Source organism: Alosa pseudoharengus, unplaced genomic scaffold (genome assembly GCF_046254945.1).
Source record: "Alosa pseudoharengus isolate Yale_2024_CS ecotype anadromous, Long Island Sound unplaced genomic scaffold, YU_APseudo_1.1 YU_APseudo_1.1_scf_17, whole genome shotgun sequence".
NCBI classification, from domain to species: domain Eukaryota; kingdom Metazoa; phylum Chordata; class Actinopteri; order Clupeiformes; family Clupeidae; genus Alosa; species Alosa pseudoharengus.
The window spans coordinates 16,307,919-16,326,749 of record NW_027468640.1 but is presented as its reverse complement, the minus strand read 5'-3'; the positions used below and the strand labels follow the sequence as shown (position 1 = coordinate 16,326,749).

The following is an 18,831-nucleotide window of genomic DNA, read 5'->3' as shown; positions in this document are numbered from 1 at the left end:
AGTAGCCTAGGTAATCTATTTTTTCTCTCGATGTTAAATTTGATGACTTTCAATGAAAATCCTGTAGATGGCGCTTGCCAAATCGAACAAAAATCGTCTAGTATTGTCTTAATTTTACGACATATATCCTCTTTTCGTCAATCTACTGTTTTGGTCTACTGTTCTACCTCGTGCACGAGCAGAGATGAAGCTGACTTCAACCTCGCTTGAGTAAACGAGACCAATGCCGCTAACTTGAACGGAACGGCTTCAGCCCCAAGTGAAAGTCTACGCTAGTTCAAGCCAGGCTATTTCTGTTAAGCGCCGCCTTCATTAGCGAGGTTGATGGAATATCCCCCTGGGGTCCGTTGCACAAAAGCAGAATTAAGACATCCGGGATAAGTTACTGAGCTGCGCTCAATGAATCCAAAACAAGAGCGTACAGGCTTAATTGGTTGCACAAAGACCAAGCCAGGATGAGCAGACACGGATTCATCAAGCCAGGTGAAACCTATCCTGGATAAGTGCGCGCTCACGGCTCCCTCAAATAGACCCCGCCACCGATCACAGATTCACTGATTCACCATGGCAACTAGCGGCTTCATTGCTTCTTCTACGGTGTGAAGTAGGTAGCGATAGCCTTTTCACAACAGCAACAAATAGCAACACCTCTGTTAAGGAGAATATTGCAACTAGTTCCGCGACCACCACGTGTGAAATGGTTAGGCACTCCCATGACATCACATTGTCGCATGACAGGTCGGGAATGGCGAACATGTAAAAGTTAATTAATGATCACAAACGTTTAAATAATGACAGTGGGTCTAGGTATATGTGATAACAATGTGTAGTGGGCAGTGGAAAAATTATTGGTTTCCGTTTGTGGTGACTGCTGACTGAGATAAGGGATGAGATTAAATAGATCCTGGAATTTAGCCTGGTCTGGAGCAGGCTAGCTCCACAGAATAAATCGCCATGGTAACTTATACCATAACATATCCTGCTGCCCCCTATCCCGCGTTTGTGCAACTGGATCACGGATAAATTGAGCCAGGATAACCAAGATATCCCGGCTTAATCCCTTATCCTAGTTTTGTGCAATAGGCCCCTGGACCCTGCCTGTTTTTGACCAAGCCTTCTGCCTGTCGTTTTGGATTGTTTGCCTGAATCTGTCTGCCTGCCTGCCTGTGAACTCTGCCTGTCTCTGAACAAGTCCTCGGCCTGCCCTGTCTGGATTGTTTGCCTGTACCTGACTGCCTGTCTGCCTATGAACTGGATCACGGATAAATTGAGCCAGGATAACCAAGATATCCTAGCCTGGCTAGGGTGCGTCTAGATTTCTAGGCTAAAGATATCCCGGCTTAATCCCTTATCCTAGTTTTGTGCAATAGGCCCCAGATGGCTTTTCATCTGATATTTATACACAGTGTGTGTGTGCTGTGTGCATGTGCATGTGTGTGTGTGTGTGTGTGTGTGTGTGTCTGTGTGTGAGAGAGAGAGAGAGAAAGAGAGTTTACTCACACAAAATAAAAAAGAGTTACAGAATGAAAATGAAAAATTAAATGAAAAAGTCACACTTGATTCACACCACATAAATATATCTCAGTAAAGTAAAAAAAAACATTTCCATGGATGGAACACCTGCTATGAAACATGACGATAGATAGATAGATGAACCCAGATAAACCTGTAAGCGAATTTGAATTTGCTCTACTGGTCCTTCTGGAAAAGAGCCCGTTGACGCCATTTCCAAACTTGCTGTTTTAGGCTACTACTTCCACAGGTGTTACCAGTGAAATTAAACTTAAATTTATGCATTAAAGTCATACAAAATCGTTTCAGAAGTTCAGCAAACAATCTTCCTTGTAAACAAAGGTTTTGAATGCAGCTGTTTACTCAATTCCAAAATAAAGTGTACGTTCCTGAGTTTTTGGTGAATCAGAAACGGATGTCTCCTTTCCAGGCCAACCTGCACAGCAAATTCAAATTTCACCCAGTTCACCCAGGCCTACAACTATGGCCATATATTTGATAAATGCACTTTTAAATAAATTTTAAATAGATCAAATAATTAAATAGATCTAATAATAGACTCATACATATTACAGTTTTTCTCAGTCGCTTTGGTGCTTTTCTCAGATCAGAATGAAAATTCTCATAACTATTAGTTCAACCTCCACAACATTTAGTCATTTGTGCACATCATAGTAGCAATTTCTCCTTCCTCTGAACAAATTGCAAATGCTTTTGAACATGTATCAGTTGCTTTGTCATGTCAGTCAAAATGAACTATACTTATAGATGCTGAATAGTCGTTCCCAATAAAACGAATAGTCTTCATTTCATTGCTTGAGTCATTACATACAAAATTGGTGAACTAGTTATCAAATTCTGTCACAATGCTGTAGAATTGCAAAGTGCATACAGTAAAACTGTGAAACGTACATATTCAGTGTCTTGTACTCACTTACTCCCCTAACTACAGCAATTTGTAACTTTACTGTAGTTTTCAAATGGCTGTACAAGTACTGTATAGTGCTGTCTTGAGCATTTTCAGGTAGTGTCACTGAGTTCTGACCTTTTTTTGCATGAGAAAACACTGAGAGCATAAAGTGTCGTAATGAAAACATGACAAAGCCATTTGACTATCTTGTTCATAAACAATGGTGTCAAGACTTCTCATTTTGATGTCACTGGCAGTTTCATTGACATAAATACTTGCTTTTGAGGAATGGACTATCCATTTTGAGCAAGTGATTTCCTTTTTTGCAGGTTATCCACTAGGTTTTGCAGTTTGCACTAATTGTTTTGAGAAATGCACCAACTGCTGTGCAAATGTATGTGAGAAAAGCACCAAAGCGACTGAGAAAAACTGTAAAACGGATCAAAAGTTTAAATAAATCACTGTCTGTCTATAGGACCTTTAATGATTGGCAGCACTCAAAGTTCGTCTCTCTTGTCTCGTTTCTTGTTTGCCTTCTTGGTTTTCTTCTCGTTAAGGACATTCCCATCTGGCTGCTGTCTCCAGGTGACACGAGTCACCGGCTGGCCCTCCGCCAGGAGCTTCTGGTGAATCTGAGGAGGTGAGAGGAGAGAGATGCGTAGGAAAAAATGCATATATTTTGAAGAATGAACCATAGGGGGGGGCGGGGGGGGGATAAAGGCTGCATCATCTTGCCTGTGAAAATGTGATGGCGCAAATGTTTACTTTTTGGATGAAAATGACAACTGGTAGCATAGACATACTGATAGCTTTGATTAAGTCTGAGTGACAGAGTGGAGAGAGTAGCCCTGCGTGGCCGATGAGCCACTGAGCCAGGCATTCAACAGCTGTCAGATGGACGGCCATTTTAGACTTTCAATAGCCATGTATAAGTACATATACTCTTTTGATCCCGTGAGGGAAATTTGGTCTCTGCATTTATCCCAATCTGTGAATTAGTGAAACACACTCAGCACACAGTGAACACACAGTGAGGTGAATCACACACTAATTCCGGCGCAGTGAGCTGCCTGCAACAACAGCAGCGCTCGGGGAGCAGTGACCAGGTTAGGTGCCTTACTCAAGGGCATTTCAGCCGTGCCTACTGGTCGGGGTTCGAACCGGCAACCCTCCGGTTACAGGTCCGAAGCACTAACCAGTAGGCCACGGCTGCCCTTTATACATAATTGATAGCATTATTAGGTCATTCATTTCACAAGTGTCTTCCCTTGACCCAGTGGCTGTTTATACTGATAGCTGTTGTCTCCTGAAGAGTGGAAGGATTTACTGTACCTGCTCGGTGATGGCAGCCTGGACAGCAGGATCTTCCATCTTGAGAGGGGAGTCCGTCTTGATGGTTACCTTCACCACCTGCCTGTGTGGTGTGGCTGTAGAGAAATGTTCACACACACACACACACACACACACGCACACGCAGACACACACACACACACACACACACACACACACACACACGCAGACACACACCCTATGTAAAGTTTGTTGCAGGTTGTTGGTCAACTAATTGACCTAATTAACTAATTGCTAAATGAAACAATTCAGTCAAAAAGAAAAAAGAAAAACCTCTATTTTGTTGTTCGCACACACACAAATCATATAATTCTGTTCAGTTACATACTACTGTACTCAATACTGAACACATTTCACATTTCTACGGTTTCTAGTGTTGGCATGATTTTTTTTATAGACATTGTTAGCACATGACTAGAGGATAATTAAAAGTAGGCCTACATCTGGTCAGGCCTATACACGAAGCACTTTTTTTCTGTCCACATTATGAATTAATTCAATACATTTCCATTTCTGCAAGGGTGCATTTTGCACTGGGAATCAGAGCAGAACATATATTGTACAGTATATTTAAAAACAAACTAAATCCTTTTAAAAACAACAGCATCCTTTCACAAACAGCATCCTTTCCCTGCATTATTTTGGTCAAATGGCTTAACCCAGGGGTTCCCAAACTTTTCCACGACAAGGCCCCCCAAATACTACTAGGTTCTGGCCAAGGACCCCCTTGATGTGTTATTAAACCCATCGACAATACTACGGAAAATGTAAAAATACATAGCTAATCCTAATAATTATTTTAGCCACAAGCACTTTGCGATGGAGCAGTGTGTAAAAATTGCATTGGGGCTTTCTGCTAGAGAGCTATCACTTTACTATTACTCCCAGTCATTATCATGGAAAATATAATGTTCAGATATGCGACAAATGATTATAATGGCATTGTATAACAACCCTCATAGTAATAGGTATATTTTAAATTTTTCAAATGTATTTATTTGTTGCTTTTATTTTTCCTTCCAACTTGCTGAGGCCCCCCTGGCACCCCTTCGCGGCCCCCACTTTGAAAACCACTGGCTTAACCCACTGCATGGCTCATATACCTCTCTTTACCCCCTAACGCCTCTCATTCTCACTCTTCCTCTCACTGAAATGTTGGTTGATTTCAATTTCAGTTGAAGACATGCAAACTCACCTGTTACCTTCGTGCCTAAGTGTCTTTACACCTGGTGGCTGTGTTTAATCAAATGAGTGTGGTATTTTGAAAGCCAGTATCTTGAAATGGCAAAGGAGTGACATTATGTTAGACTTCTGTGTCTAAAGTAGAGATGTGTTTAGTGTTTCAAAAAAAAGCGAGGCTGAGAATGTGCTTACGGGTCTATTCTATATTCTAGTTGTGCAGATGTGTGTTGAGGTTTTGCCGGTGGGTTTCATTACATTTTTGTGTGTGTGTTTTTTTTTTGGCCTTTTTAATGATAGTGGAGAGTGACAGAAAGCGAATGGGAGAGAGAGCAGGGGTGGGATCTGGAAAGGACCACGGGGGGGGGGGGGGGGAATCGAACCCGGGTCGCCGGCGTATGGTGCAGGTGTCCCAGCCAGTTGTGCCACAGCTGGGGCATACATTTCTGTGTTTAAGCAATCACAAAATGTCAGGATCCTCACCTGGACTTTAGTTTTTGTCTCCCCCTACCTGTCAATGTGATGACAGTTCTTTGTTTTGTTTGTTTTGTTGATTAACCCATGTGCTGTCATGTGTTCAGTGCCACGCCCATAACCTTATTTGGGCAACTTCCTGTCTTTGTACTTTTCCCTCCATTTTGTCTGTTCACCTGTCCCTTATTGTGTCAATCAGTTTGGGTAGTTAAACCCTGCCTTTTTTAATTTAGTTTGTCGGATCTTCACAGTTTATGCTGTTTGTTGCTGGACTTATTTTGTGAGTAGAAAGACTAACTTTTTTCCAGTTCTAGGGCCTGTTGCACAAAAGCAGAATTAAGACATCCGGGATAAGTTACTGAGCTGCGCTCAATGAATCCAAAACAAGAGCGTACAGGCTTAATTGGTTGCACAACGAGCAAGCCAGGATGAGCAGACACGGATTCATCAAGCCAAGTGAAACCTATCCTGGATAAGTGCGCGCTCACCGCTCCCTCAAATAGACCCCGCCACCGATCACAGATTCACTGATTCACCATGGCACCTAGAGCGGCTTCATTGCTTCTTCTACGGTGTGAAGTAGGTAGATAGCCTTCTCACAACAGCAACAAACAGCAACACCTCTGTTAAGAAGAATATTGCAACTAGTTCCGCGACCACCACGCGTGAAATGGTTAGGCACTCCCGTGACGTCACATTGTCGCATGACCGGTCGGGAATGGCGAGTATGTAAAAGTTAATTAATGATCACAAACTGTTTAATGACAGTGGGTCTAGGTATATGTGATATTGATAACAATGTGTAGTGGGCAGTGGAATAACTATTGGTTTCCGTTTGTGGTGACTGCTGACTGAGATAAGGGATGAGATTAAATAGATCCTGGAACTTAGCCTGGTCTGGAGCAGGCTAGCTCCACAGAATAAATCGCCATGGTAACTTATACCATAACATATCCTGCTGCCCCCTATCCCGCTTTTGTGCAACTGGATCACGGATAAATTGAGCCAGGATAACCAAGATATCCCGGCTTAATCCCTTATCCTAGTTTTGTGCAATAGGCCCCTGGACCCTGCCTGTTTTTGACCAAGCCTTCTGCCTGTCGTTTTGGATTGTTTGCCTGAATCTGTCTGTCTGCCTGCCTGCCTGCCTGTGAACTCTGCCTGTCTCTGAACAAGTCCTCGGCCTGCCCTGTCTGGATTGTTTGCCTGTACCTGACTGCCTGTCTGCCTATGAACTCTGCCTGTTCCTGTACTGTGTTTTTGCCTGCCGTCTGAATTATTGTTAAATAAATTTGTTCTCTGCGAGTTTGACTGGATCTGCTCTTGATTCCCAATCTGTGATCTGACACAAAAGAAACACTGTAAACACAGATAATTTAAGTGCATGCTTGTAGAACACTTACCACTCTGACAAACAAAGTTGTATCTGTTTGGGCACAATCTGTCATACCAATAGCCATTTGAATAACCAGCACAGTCATCATTGACCCTGTTATTGCTCGGGTAGTTCGGGTGCCAGGCTGTGAACCTGATCTTGCTCTGGTCAGACCACTTCCAGGTGTCCCTGAACAGACCGATCCACACTGTTCTGTTATCAGATGAACTTGCCAACCACCGGTTCTCCTCCTGGTTCCTGGAGCTGGCCAGGTCTGTGTGATGCTCACGGCAGTACTCCTGTGCATCATTCCAGGACTTCGGCTTGGAGATGAGGATGTATTTTGCTGCGCTCTCTTTTTCTGGCGTTAAATAATAAACATATTTTTAAAATGTAATTGTAATTAAACTGCAATTTGATTTTTTTTTTTTTATTATTATGATTGACAGACTGGAAAGGTCCATTGTCACAGTGAATACTCATAAAGGCTGGGCCCTGCTCCATATTTATGTCATTGTGTTACGTGGTTGGCATTTACAACACCAAATCAGAAAAAGTTGGGCCGTTGTATAAAATGCGAATAAAAAAACAGAATGGGCCATATTGTGCACCCGGCACAAGGTGGCGCTTATTCTTATCTTATACTCAGTAAAGTAAGGATTTTTTCACCATTGACTATGATACCACGGTGAAGTTAGTTTCACTTTGCCTATGAGTTCAAATAATAGGTAAGTGCAGATGCATGTAGGCTATACTCTGTGTGACGGAACTGTTTTGAGTTTGGTCTTCTTTTTGGGTTTTGGCCACAGAGGAACAGCAGCGATGCGGTGTAAATTGTTAATTTAATTTTAAGGCTTACCAAATCACAGCAAGCAAGTACAGGTGATTAAGGGGAATATACTAAGCAAAAATGAAAATAATTCTAAATAGCTATGCAAAAAAACATAACTATGGAATAAACAGTTCTGTTTAACTATCTCAGAGTCACTAGGCCTACACGTCAAACACACAGGACTGGACTAGACTAGCACTGACCAAAACTGACAGAGGTGAACATATATGGTGACCAGCACCATTCTTAATTACAGGTGAACACACAACAAACAATTAACACATAATTCACAACACAGACTCTGAGACAAAATGATAATATTCCTCTATAAACTAATAACAGATTCAAACAAACATGGCATAATAAACACATTCAAATAAGTACATACAGGGACAAACATACAGAGCAACTTGATCAGGATACAAGATGTCCATACTAATGTACCTCCACACCGTCATAGATGTTGGGTTTCGAACTGAGCACTAAAAACATTGTATAGGTTGAATACTTGGATAGGCCCCTCTCCTTTTTAGCCCAGATGACTCCATGATTTCCAAAAATAATTGATTGGTCTAACCGCAGGACCTTTTCCCACTTTACCTCTGGTTTTAATGCAGTGCCATCTGAGCTCTAAAAGACCACCGCCATCCAATATTGTTTTTCAGCTCTATTCCTTATTTGCAAAGATTTCTATGGATTCATATGTTAATGATATTCATTGAAATTCATTTAATTAAATTGAATTCAATGAAAATGGCATTGTTTCATAATTTTCCACACAGGTTTACACAGAGTGATGAATACTCTTCTACCAATACACTTCAGCCTCTGCCTCTCTGGGATGCTCTTTTTCATACCCAATCATGTTGCCGGTTACCCTAATTAGTTGTGAAACATTCCTCATTTTGTTTTCTTTATCATTACACAACTTTTCCAGCATTTTGTTGCCCTGTCCCAACTTTTTTGAAATGTGTTGCTGGTATCATATTCAACATATATGTTCCATGAAATATTCAAATGTGTCAATTTCAACATTTGATATGTTGTCTCAGTCCTTTTTGCAGGTAAATATTAGTTTACGAGATTTGCAGATTATTACATTCTGTTTTTATTCGCATTTTACACAACGTCCCAACTTTTTCTGATTTGGGGTTGTAGTTTTAGCTACACATGCCAAATTTAGTAGGCTTGTAAAGCTTCAAGACAAACAACTTTTTGTGCATTGTGACGCCATGATCTATTTTTATGCACTTTTTCTAGATGATATCCGATTCATGTCAAAGTTAGTATAGTTGATGTCAAGATGTTTTTTATTCTAAATGGTGAAGCTTTTTTTGAAATGTTGTAATAAGCTAAGACGGCGGTACGATGAATTTAAATATCTCACCAGATAAACAGGAAATGTGTCATAAATTGCCCATGCATTGGTACAGGGATCAAACTTCACAAATTATTGAAAATTATGGTAATGATGATATTCATATGCCCACAATGCATATTTGACATAGCGCCACCATCTGGAAACTGGAAGAATGGTCTCACTGGTCTCACATGATCAATTTTTGACACACCTTTCCTTGACTGTTCTTCCGATTCATGTAAAATTTGCCATACATGATATCAAGATGTTTAATTGTGAAGGAAAAGTTGATATGTTGAAACGTGTCATTATTATCAGAATGATGCTATTCACATGCCACAAATGTATGCCAGGCATAGTGCCACTATCTGGCAATAGAAAGAATGGCTATTTTACTGGTTTTAGCTTCACGATTCCTAGATATTTCATCAGATTCACAATAAGATTGATGTAGTTGAATAGAATAGTATACATAAGTGTAGGGATAGTACCCTGAACTATGGAATAGTATGGCCTACTCACCATCATAGCAGATAAAAGGATATTGGATGGTGCAGGATGTGTCAGACCAGGCGCCGTCATAGAAGTCACCACAACTCTGAACACCTAATTTGTTGTCAGGCTCTCCTTTGCTCCAGTTGCTAAAACCTATCTGCTCCAAACCATTGTCATCAAGAGACCATCTCCAGCTCTTTATGTCATTATACAACCCTATCCAGATAGACTTTTTTCCTTGATCACCTAAATACGTCTTAAATCTGGTGTGTTCCGCTTGGCTTCTGATGGTGACCAGGTCACTGTAGTGTGTCCTGCAGTAATTCTGTGCTTCAGTCCAGTTGAGTTGATTAGACACGTAGTGGTACTGACCAGCCTGGCCGTGACAAGAGGAGAAGAGACCTGTTGACAGATTCAGGGTTGGGAATAATTAATTAGATACTTAAATCACAAAACACTAATCGGTTACAGTTACTGAGAAAAAGGTGTGTAATAAAATTACAGATTTCTGTAATGGTTCTTATCTTTAAAGCTGCAGGTGGCAAGACTGACAGATTGAGGGGACTTGAATTTTTGATTGTTTACAACTCTCATGCCCCTCCCCCACTACCACCGAGCACCCTCTCATCGAGTTTGTGCTCGTCAGTGCACACCAGACTGCACCAGACTGTGATTGACAGTCAGATCTCACACAGCTCTGCTTTGATTGAACCAGAAGAACCAGGAGCTGTGGACTTTTGCAAAACAAATAACAAGCTCTAGGTGGAGGTAGAAGTGCAGGTTTTTCTCTGAAACCGGCTGATTTATGTTGTTCTGTTGGAGCATAGTGTCGGTTTCAGTGAATATGTTCAAAAAAATCTTGCCAACTGCAGCTTTAATGTCCACTGCACTGTCAATGGACTAATATGTCTTAGGTCACATGGTAGGGGAAGCACTGACTGACAGAAGGAGCTTCAGTGATGTCACTAGCCTACCTGTGGCTAATAGACTTCTGATGATCACGTACAAAAAAGAACCAAAGCTGCCATATTTTGCCCATATAAGGAGATCCGGGTATCAATTGAACCTATGGCAAGCTACTTTGCAAGTTAGCTCTGGGGTAGCAAAAATGGAGCAAAAAAAGGAGCCACTCGAAGGCAAAAATCGAAAGATACCAGATCTCAAAGACGGCAGCTTTTTTGTAGGCGAACTTCAGAGGTCTATTGGGTAAAAGCAGTCCTGTTGTACAATCAAAAGTTTAGGCCTGCTGTGGAAGCAGGGCCCAGGTTTTTCTCCATATGAGGAAACCCGTGACATTTGGATTATGGATTTCTGTTGGATTTGACACCACTGACAGGAAATAAAACTTGAAAATTTTAATTTAAATTTAAAATCACCCAAACAGCTTGTGCTGGCCAATCTAATCGGAGGAGCACTGGGCAAGGAGTGCCAGCACTCCATTGGTATGTTGACCACTCACTGAGGCTCCTGCCAAGCTGACACACACACACACACACACACACACACACACACGCATCGACCTCCTTCCAAGTTGTGCAACACACTTAGGGCTAGCGTGTAGGGTGCGGTTAGGTTTTGTTCATGTTTGTGTTTTATGTGTTGTATGTTGTAGAGGGCATTAATTTAGTTAACCCCTAGACAATTTACAGTAATATACAAACCATAACACATAAGAAACGCTTAATAAGCTAAGTGCATGTTGAACAGATATGCCTTTAGACCCCTCTTGAAAGACCCAAAACTATCACAGGAACGGAGAGCACTGAACTAATTCTACTAACAAGGAACCATTGAGGAAGAGTCTTGAATCTGACCTAGCATTTATGACTGGTCGACACATCAGAAGACCACAGTGGGCGGTTGGGGATCTTGATCACTGAATTAGGGAGCAGATCCAGTCAGTGTCCTATAGGCCAAAGTGAGAGATTTATATTCTGGCCACTATAGGGAGCCAGTGGAGAGTAACTAGGAGAGTGTGTCCTCTTTGGCTGATTTATGACCAAACGTGCTGCAGCATTCTGAAACAGTAACAATCTTACTATATAACCAGGTAGGCCAGCTAACAGTGAATTACAATAGTCCAGCTTGGAGATAGCCATGGCCTGTACAAGAAGTTGTGTGTTAATGCAGGCACACTGCATTAAAACCAGACCTGTTTAAGTAAAGAAAAGAATTGTATGGGTTCAGGAAAACCTCTGATAACCATTGTCAATGCAATTTGTTTTGGAAAGTATGGACTCACCTGGGCTACAGAGGACAGGGCCTATCCAAGTATCCAACCTATCCAACTTATTTTAGCGCTCAGTTCTAAACCCAACATCTATGACGGTGTGGAGGTGCATTAGTTCATACAACATGGGCGTCTTGCACTTCTGGCAAGGCGCAATCAATTCTAAATGATGTACTATATACAGGTTTTGAGCAAAGTATACTCCCATCCAGGCAATGTATTTGATGTATTTGATCACACACTATATGTGTCCAATCAACCACAGGAGATTTAAAATCTGACTGATCAAAAGCAGCAGAGACAGCACATTACGGCAATCTGCACACTTCACAGCGTAAACTTATGGAACCCCGTTTCCACCACTTGAAATAAAAATAAATTGCCAGATACAAAGTCAAAATTATGAGATACTATGTCATATATTTTATGTATTTTAATTATTGCATGTCATACACATTGAGACCAAAGCAAATTCCTTGAATGTGAAAACCTACTTGGCAATAAACCTGATTCTGATTCTGATACTAAGTAATAATTATAAGATACTAAGTCATAATTATGAGATATAAAGTCATAATTATGAGAAATAAAGTCGTAATTTTGAGATATAAAGTTGAAATTTTGAGATTATTATAGCGATGTGGCCTTTCCCTACTCTGTTGCTTGCTTTGAGCCAGGCTTGTAACAGACATCACCTCCATGGGTGGTTTCTTTTAGGTTATGCTTCTGTACGGTCGACAGAGGTTATGCTTCTGTACGGTCGACAGAGGCTTTTAGGTTATGCTTCTGTACGGTCGATAGAGGCTTTTAGGTTATGCTTCTGTACGGTCGACAGAGGTTATGCTTCTGTACGGTCGATAGAGGCTATGCTTCTGTACGGTCGACAGAGGCTTTTAGGCTATGCTTCTGTAGGTAGACAGAGGCTTCTTCATCCAGATTTCCCTGCTGGTCACCTGCTCGTTAGAAATGTAGCAGACATCAGCCTGGTCTATCTGATTATCAATATGTTGTATCCATTAAATTCAGAATTAATATAATAATATATAATAGAATTAGAAAATATGTGATAACATTGCATTTACAGTAGCTTTTGTTTTATCACCCTGTTTATGGTTCATATCTGATGTGTTTAATTTGGTCCATGGTTAAAATATAGTGTATGCCGTTTTGGATAAAAGCATCTGCTTACACAGGCTAGGGATTACTAGCTAGCTGCGTATCAGAGCTCACAAGCATCCTTATATTTTTTGCACTGTCCTGCACAACTATAAAAATAAAGGGTAAGGCTATTTGTACCCCTGGTACAATTAGCAGTGTATTCTATTCGTACCCTGGTGCAATTAGAAGTGAATTCTATTTGTACCCCAGTGAACACAGCAATGTGTTCTATTAGTACCCTGTCTGGTACAAATATCAATGTATGCTATTCGTACTCCGGTGCACACAGCAATGTGTCCTATTAGTACCCCGTCTGGTACAAATATCAATGTATGCTATTCGTACCCCGGTGCACACAGCAATGTGTTCTATTAATACCCTGTCTGGTACAAATATCAGTGTATGCTATTTGCACCCCTGTGCATTTATTCTGGCATATTGATCACACAATGTAATAATAATAAAAAAAACAAGCAACATGTTTTTTTGTTGTTACGTAACAGGGTGTGAATTGCTCAGCTGTGTAATAGACACTCTAAATAAGGTCCCATGCTGTTTGCATCAATTTATAATTAGAAGTGGATGATATTCGTACCCTGGTGTATATAGTACTGTATGCTATTTACACCCTGGTGCATGAACTAGCTAATTGTTGCAATCAAAACTTCCGTTTGAGAACCGATTTCTTGTTCAAATTGCGCACCTTCTCTCCAGAGACGTTGGTACACATACACACTCACTCTGCCAAAATGCATCACATGGGAATCAAACCCCAGTCTCCCATGTGCTAACCCATGTCTGTGCCCACTGTACTATCTTCTTCCACAAGCAAATGGTGTTTGCAGGTAAACTTATAGTTTATAGGCCTGAACGTCATATTCACGAAATTTCTGTTAACTAACAAACTGACGGTTGTATCTGTTCACTGAACCAAGATTATGAAAATAAAAAACAACTTTTCAATCTAAAACTTAATCTTAACAGATTTTAGTGCCGAAATCTTTCAGAATTCTTCACATTCTGCTGAAGAAAAAACGAATGTCCGCCATGTTTTTTGTGCAAGTGAGCAACGTATTTTTGTTGTTATGTCACAGGGTGTGAATAGCTCAGCTGTGGCCAAGGCTATTCGTACCAGGGGTGTAAATAGACACTCCGAAAAAGAAAACAACTAAAAATAAAAACATGGAAAGTAACTTGTACTTTGAGTACTTTATCGCCCAGCTTTGCGGTGCAGGGTGTGTCTCTCCTCCTGGCTTGGCCCTGCAGCATGGGTGATCTTGCTTGTATTATCTACTGATGCTGTTCTCTGTGCCGCCTCTAGGTGGAGCTGTCACGCTTGGTGGGCTGATGGGAGTGTGTTTACAGTTTTTCTCAGTCGCTTTGGTGCTTTTCTCACATCACTATTAACATTTGCACAGCAGTTAGTGCATTTCTCAAAACAATTAGTGCAAACTGCAAAACCTAGTGGATGACCTGCAAAAGCACGTCACTTGCTCAAAATGGATAGTCCATTCCTCAAAAGCAGGTATTTATGTCAATGAAACTGTCAGTGTCATCAAAATCAGAAGTCTTGACACCATCGTTTATGAACAAGATAGTCGAGATGTTTTCATTATGACAGTTCTCTCAGTGTTTTCCAATGCAAAAAAAGGCCAGAACTCGGTGACACTACCTGAACATGCTCAAGACAGCACAATACAGTACTTGTACAGCCATTTGAAAACTACAGTAAAGTTACACATTGCTGTAGTTAGGGGAGTAAGTGAGTACAAGACACTGAATACGTACTTTTTTACTGTATGCTCTTTGAAATTCTACAGCATTGTGACAGAATTTGATAACTAGTTCAACAATTTTGTATGTAATGACTCAAGCAATGAAATGAAGACTATTAGTTTTATTGGGAACGACTATTCAGCATCCATAAGTATAGTTCATTTTGACTGACATGACATAAGCAAATGATAATGTTAAAAAACAGCAGAGAATTGTATGAAAGCAACAGATACATGTCCAAAAGCATTTGCAATTTGTTCAGAGGAAGGAGAAATTGCTACTATGATGTGCACAAATGACTAAATGTTGTGGAGGTTGAACTAATAGTTATGAGAATTTTAATTCTGATCTGAAAAAAGCACCAAAGCGACTGAGAAAAACTGTAAATCACCAGTCCGCTCACTCGCTCACTCTGCTGCTCCGGCCTGACGCTGAAAGGCTGGCTGCAGCCTCCGCTCCCTTCCCTCTTACCTTTCTGCCTTACACTTACACATGCTGATAGCAAAGACCAGTGTTTCTCAAAGTGTGGTCCGGGGACCACTGGTGGTCTGCAAGCTATCCCAAGTGGTCCACGAGCAGACGTGGTAAAATATAGTATAATATAGATGAGCTGTTTGCAATGTTGAACCAACTTGTATGTAAATCCAAACAGTTCTGCAACACTGTAAGATATGCCAGTTTAAATCATATGAATCCTCGGACACAATAAGCAAAGTGCAAAGACGATAACCAAGGTGGTTCAGTGAGTAGGCCTATTGTGTAGGCTAATATACTGTTGAAGTAGGTCTAATCTTTAATTTTAGCTAGGTGGTCCGTGCATTTCTTTTTATTGGTTAGTAAGTTAAGTGGTCCTTCGTCTGAAAAAGTTTGAGAAACACTGGCATAGACAGCAAAATAAATGGACAGAGCCACACCATAGACTTCCATAGAGACAAGTGAAGTCAATTTGAACCCCTTTTCTGGGTGAACCCTTATTGTGAACTCTTATTGTGCTGTGCACCTTTTGGTGGGTGATTTGTTCCGACGTAGTGACAATACAACAAAAAATCGCTTAATTGTTTGTTTCCCCTCTGCTTTCCTAAATAGTTTACCCATGGACTCTCCCTTAGACTGCCTTCCGTTACTTATCCAGAAAATATTAGATTAGATTAGATTAGCTTCAACTTTATTGTCATTGTGCAGAGTACAAGTAACAAAAACAACAAAATGCTGTTTGCGTCTAACCAGTAGTGTGAAAAAGCAGAAAGGAGTAATGTGATATCTTAAAGTGTTCAGGCACTGTGCCTGAATTCAGGCATGGGCTGGGTTGTTTAGAATTGAAAATGGGCAATATGCCTACAGGCCTATATGACATCTTGATAACTTCAGACACAGACATTTTCTTTGCTTAGTTTGTTGGTTGTCACCGGTTATGCAGAGCTAGAGTTCAGTGGGGTGCCAACCGCAGGGAATATATATGGTTATTTAGCTCATGTGCAACTGAACATTTTAGCATTGGTTTTCAAAAAATGTTTATTACGGTCGGAGCATGCATTTGTGCCCACCTCTGCGCACACTGTACTTATCTTTCTCCCTCTAACACACACACACACACACATACACACACACACACACACACACACACAGGCTAAGACACACAGGTACAATTCTGCCTCACCTGAGAGGAAAAGGAGGGTAACCACAGCAGTCGCCATCACAGACTGGAACGGTTTATCACACTGCAATGCCAAAGCCAGTAGTGTTCTCAGTGCCTGCAAGCCATGAGAGGAAATTGATAAGAATGAAAATTAATAAACCTGAATATTTTATATCATATATGTCAACCCAATTAAGACAATAGCCTACTGTGAAAACACTGCCATGCAAACAGCATTTTCTGATTGCCTTAACTCGAATAAGGTCATAGTTGGAAAAAGCAATATGTGAATTAAGGTCAATATTTGGATTATTGTTGTGCATGTAAACATAGTCATTGAATTGAGCACCTCCATATAGTCAATAGCTTTAAAGAATGTTTGCTTCAAATCTATATATCATGCCTCTCAAAATGTAAAAAAACAGAGAAAATAAAATGGAGGCTGTATTCCCAGAAAGTACCACTCTGTTGCTCTCACCTAGTTTTCGCAGGTTCTTATTATAGTTGCCCTTCAAAGCTGGTTTTCCCATGTAAAAGAATGTAGCATCATGTACTAGTATGTACACATAAGACACAATGAGCACCAGGTGATGAAATGGCTTCAGTTATAATGAACATGGGTAAAAAAATGTCATGAGTCCCCTCCCTCCGCATTAATTGGATATGACACACGCACAAACACACACACACACAAGTGTGGGCGCACACACACAAACACACATACACACACATGTCTTTGGCCTATGGTGACACTGGAGTCTGACATAAAAACAAAAAAAGAGGATTCAGTCATCAGGGCTCAGTGTCCTTGGTGCATTGTCATTTCCATCTTTGCTGACCATTTGTGCCAGGGCAAAAACACAGTGAAAATATAAATGTAATTTTTTGTGGTAAAGTTCATCTGTTATGATAATGAAGCTATTTGCAATGAATTACTGGTAATACACATCTGGTCACTCTGCACAGGCACACATGCACGCATATGGCCTGGAGTCTGACATAGAAACAAAAAAGACGTGAATAAGAATGATCCAAAACTCTTGTCCTCTGTTCCTCTGAGAGAGTGTCCTTGGCTGCATTGTCATTTTCATGACCACTTTGTTTACTTACATGCAAAAGGGGTCCATGTAAATGATCCTATGAACAGCCTTTGTTGTCAGGTCTCGCACTTGCTTATATCTTTCATCAGAATCTGTAGAAATGACGTGAATCGCCACCACAAAAACTGAAATAGCACATGTTGCGAAATACAAAATTTGTGTCACTGATAAAATTTTTGGCCACATATATACTTTTACAGTCAGTGTGAAATCTGCCACAATTGGCTGCACTGTTACGTTAGCTGTCAAACAGTGCGGATTAGTAAGGGGAAATGCAAAACTGGCACACACACATAAGACCAGTGGAGATACAGTCGTGGCCAAACGTTTTGGCAGTGATGCAAACTTTGTATTTCATAAACACAATGAAATGCATGATTTAAGCACTTCTACCCTCAATTTATAGCAATCAGTCAGCTCTTATAATTCAGTCAAAATGGTAATGATTTCATCTGAATTCGACTTATTTGCACTTCCTCTGTGCTGACGATATTGTAATTAGCTGACTATTTGTACCAGGATCAAACATATATATATTTGATACGCGATATGCATCACTCTGCACAGACAATAAATATGGCCTAAGATGACACTGGTCTGATATGGAAACAAAAAAGAGGCGATGAAAAAAACATGCAAAACTCTTTTGGGTAACGCTTTAGAATAACATGTGCTTATTAGGTATTAACAGTGCATTATAAGCAGTTAACAAATCATTACTAACAGTTAGTTAACGGTTGTTATCCTTTAATAACATTAACTAACTGTTAACATGCAGCTTGTAAGTGTTAACAAGCAGCCTTTTAAGTTACTTACAAGCATATTTGTTAACAGTTGTAAGTGTTAACAAGCAGCTTGTTAATGCTTGTTAATGGTGTATAAGAGAAAGAAGTGGATAACTAATACGCTTAATATGACCTTTCTTACCTATTTATAGTAAATTTTGCAGCCCCCCAATCTAAAGCGAGGATCACATAGCCTATAGCTCCACAAGCCCGACCTTCTATCTCTATATATCTACTGTATCTATCTATCTAGCTTGATTTAGCTGTGAGAAATGCACCTTCAAAATTGCTGCAGCCAGCAGGAATCAAACCCTGGTCTCCTGCGTCACAGAGTGACCTGTTACTGACTGAGCTACATTCCTATCTGTGTTTTTGAAGAAAATGTTTGTATTGATTCTATATTCCGATAATGTTCTATATCATACCAGCTATGCTTTTTACAAATATGTTTCTGATGGAAAAGTGGTGTTTAATTAATGCAGCAACAGACCACGAATGTTCGCCTCTGTTCAAGGCAAACTGAAAACGTTCGCCTATGTTTGCGACTTTGAACGCACCCACTTGTCGTCTTTAAGCCTCGGTTGCTAGGTAACCATACAACTATATACTATATACAAGGCTGGCATAATATCTTTAGACTGCTGACAAACTGACAAACT

General features: G+C 40.5%; 1 protein-coding gene across 2 annotated transcripts; it reads right to left on the bottom strand.

The window, feature by feature from the left end:
* Nucleotides 1–1,420: 1,420 nt before the first annotated feature.
* On the bottom strand, nucleotides 1,421–16,841 carry LOC143127293 (C-type mannose receptor 2-like). Of its 2 annotated transcripts, XM_076288699.1 has the most exons (6): nucleotides 16,766–16,841; nucleotides 16,309–16,402; nucleotides 9,515–9,889; nucleotides 6,829–7,161; nucleotides 3,755–3,849; nucleotides 1,421–3,054 (listed from the first exon to the last, which is right to left on the bottom strand). In XM_076288699.1, the coding sequence occupies exons 2-6, from the start codon at nucleotides 16,343–16,345 to the stop codon at nucleotides 2,920–2,922; spliced, it is 975 nt and encodes a 324-aa protein (XP_076144814.1). In that variant the 5' UTR covers nucleotides 16,346–16,402; nucleotides 16,766–16,841; the 3' UTR covers nucleotides 1,421–2,919. The 2 variants fall into 2 exon arrangements, with proteins under 2 accessions (XP_076144814.1, XP_076144813.1); XM_076288698.1 differs by lacking the exons at nucleotides 1,421–3,054; nucleotides 3,755–3,849 and having other exon boundaries at nucleotides 5,404–7,161.
* Between the last annotated feature and the right edge of the window lie 1,990 nt (nucleotides 16,842–18,831).

Excerpts from the sequence above, each read along its gene's own strand:
- LOC143127293 (XM_076288698.1), bottom strand. The coding sequence starts at position 16,345 with ATGGCGACTGCTGTGGTTACCCTCCTTTTCCTCTCAG. Across the intron at positions 9,890-16,308 it reads TACCCTCCTTTTCCTCTCAG|GTCTCTTCTCCTCTTGTCAC; the intron begins GTGAGGCAGAAT and ends ATCTGTCAACAG. Across the intron at positions 7,162-9,514 it reads TCCTTTTATCTGCTATGATG|AAAAAGAGAGCGCAGCAAAA; the intron begins GTGAGTAGGCCA and ends ATTTAACGCCAG.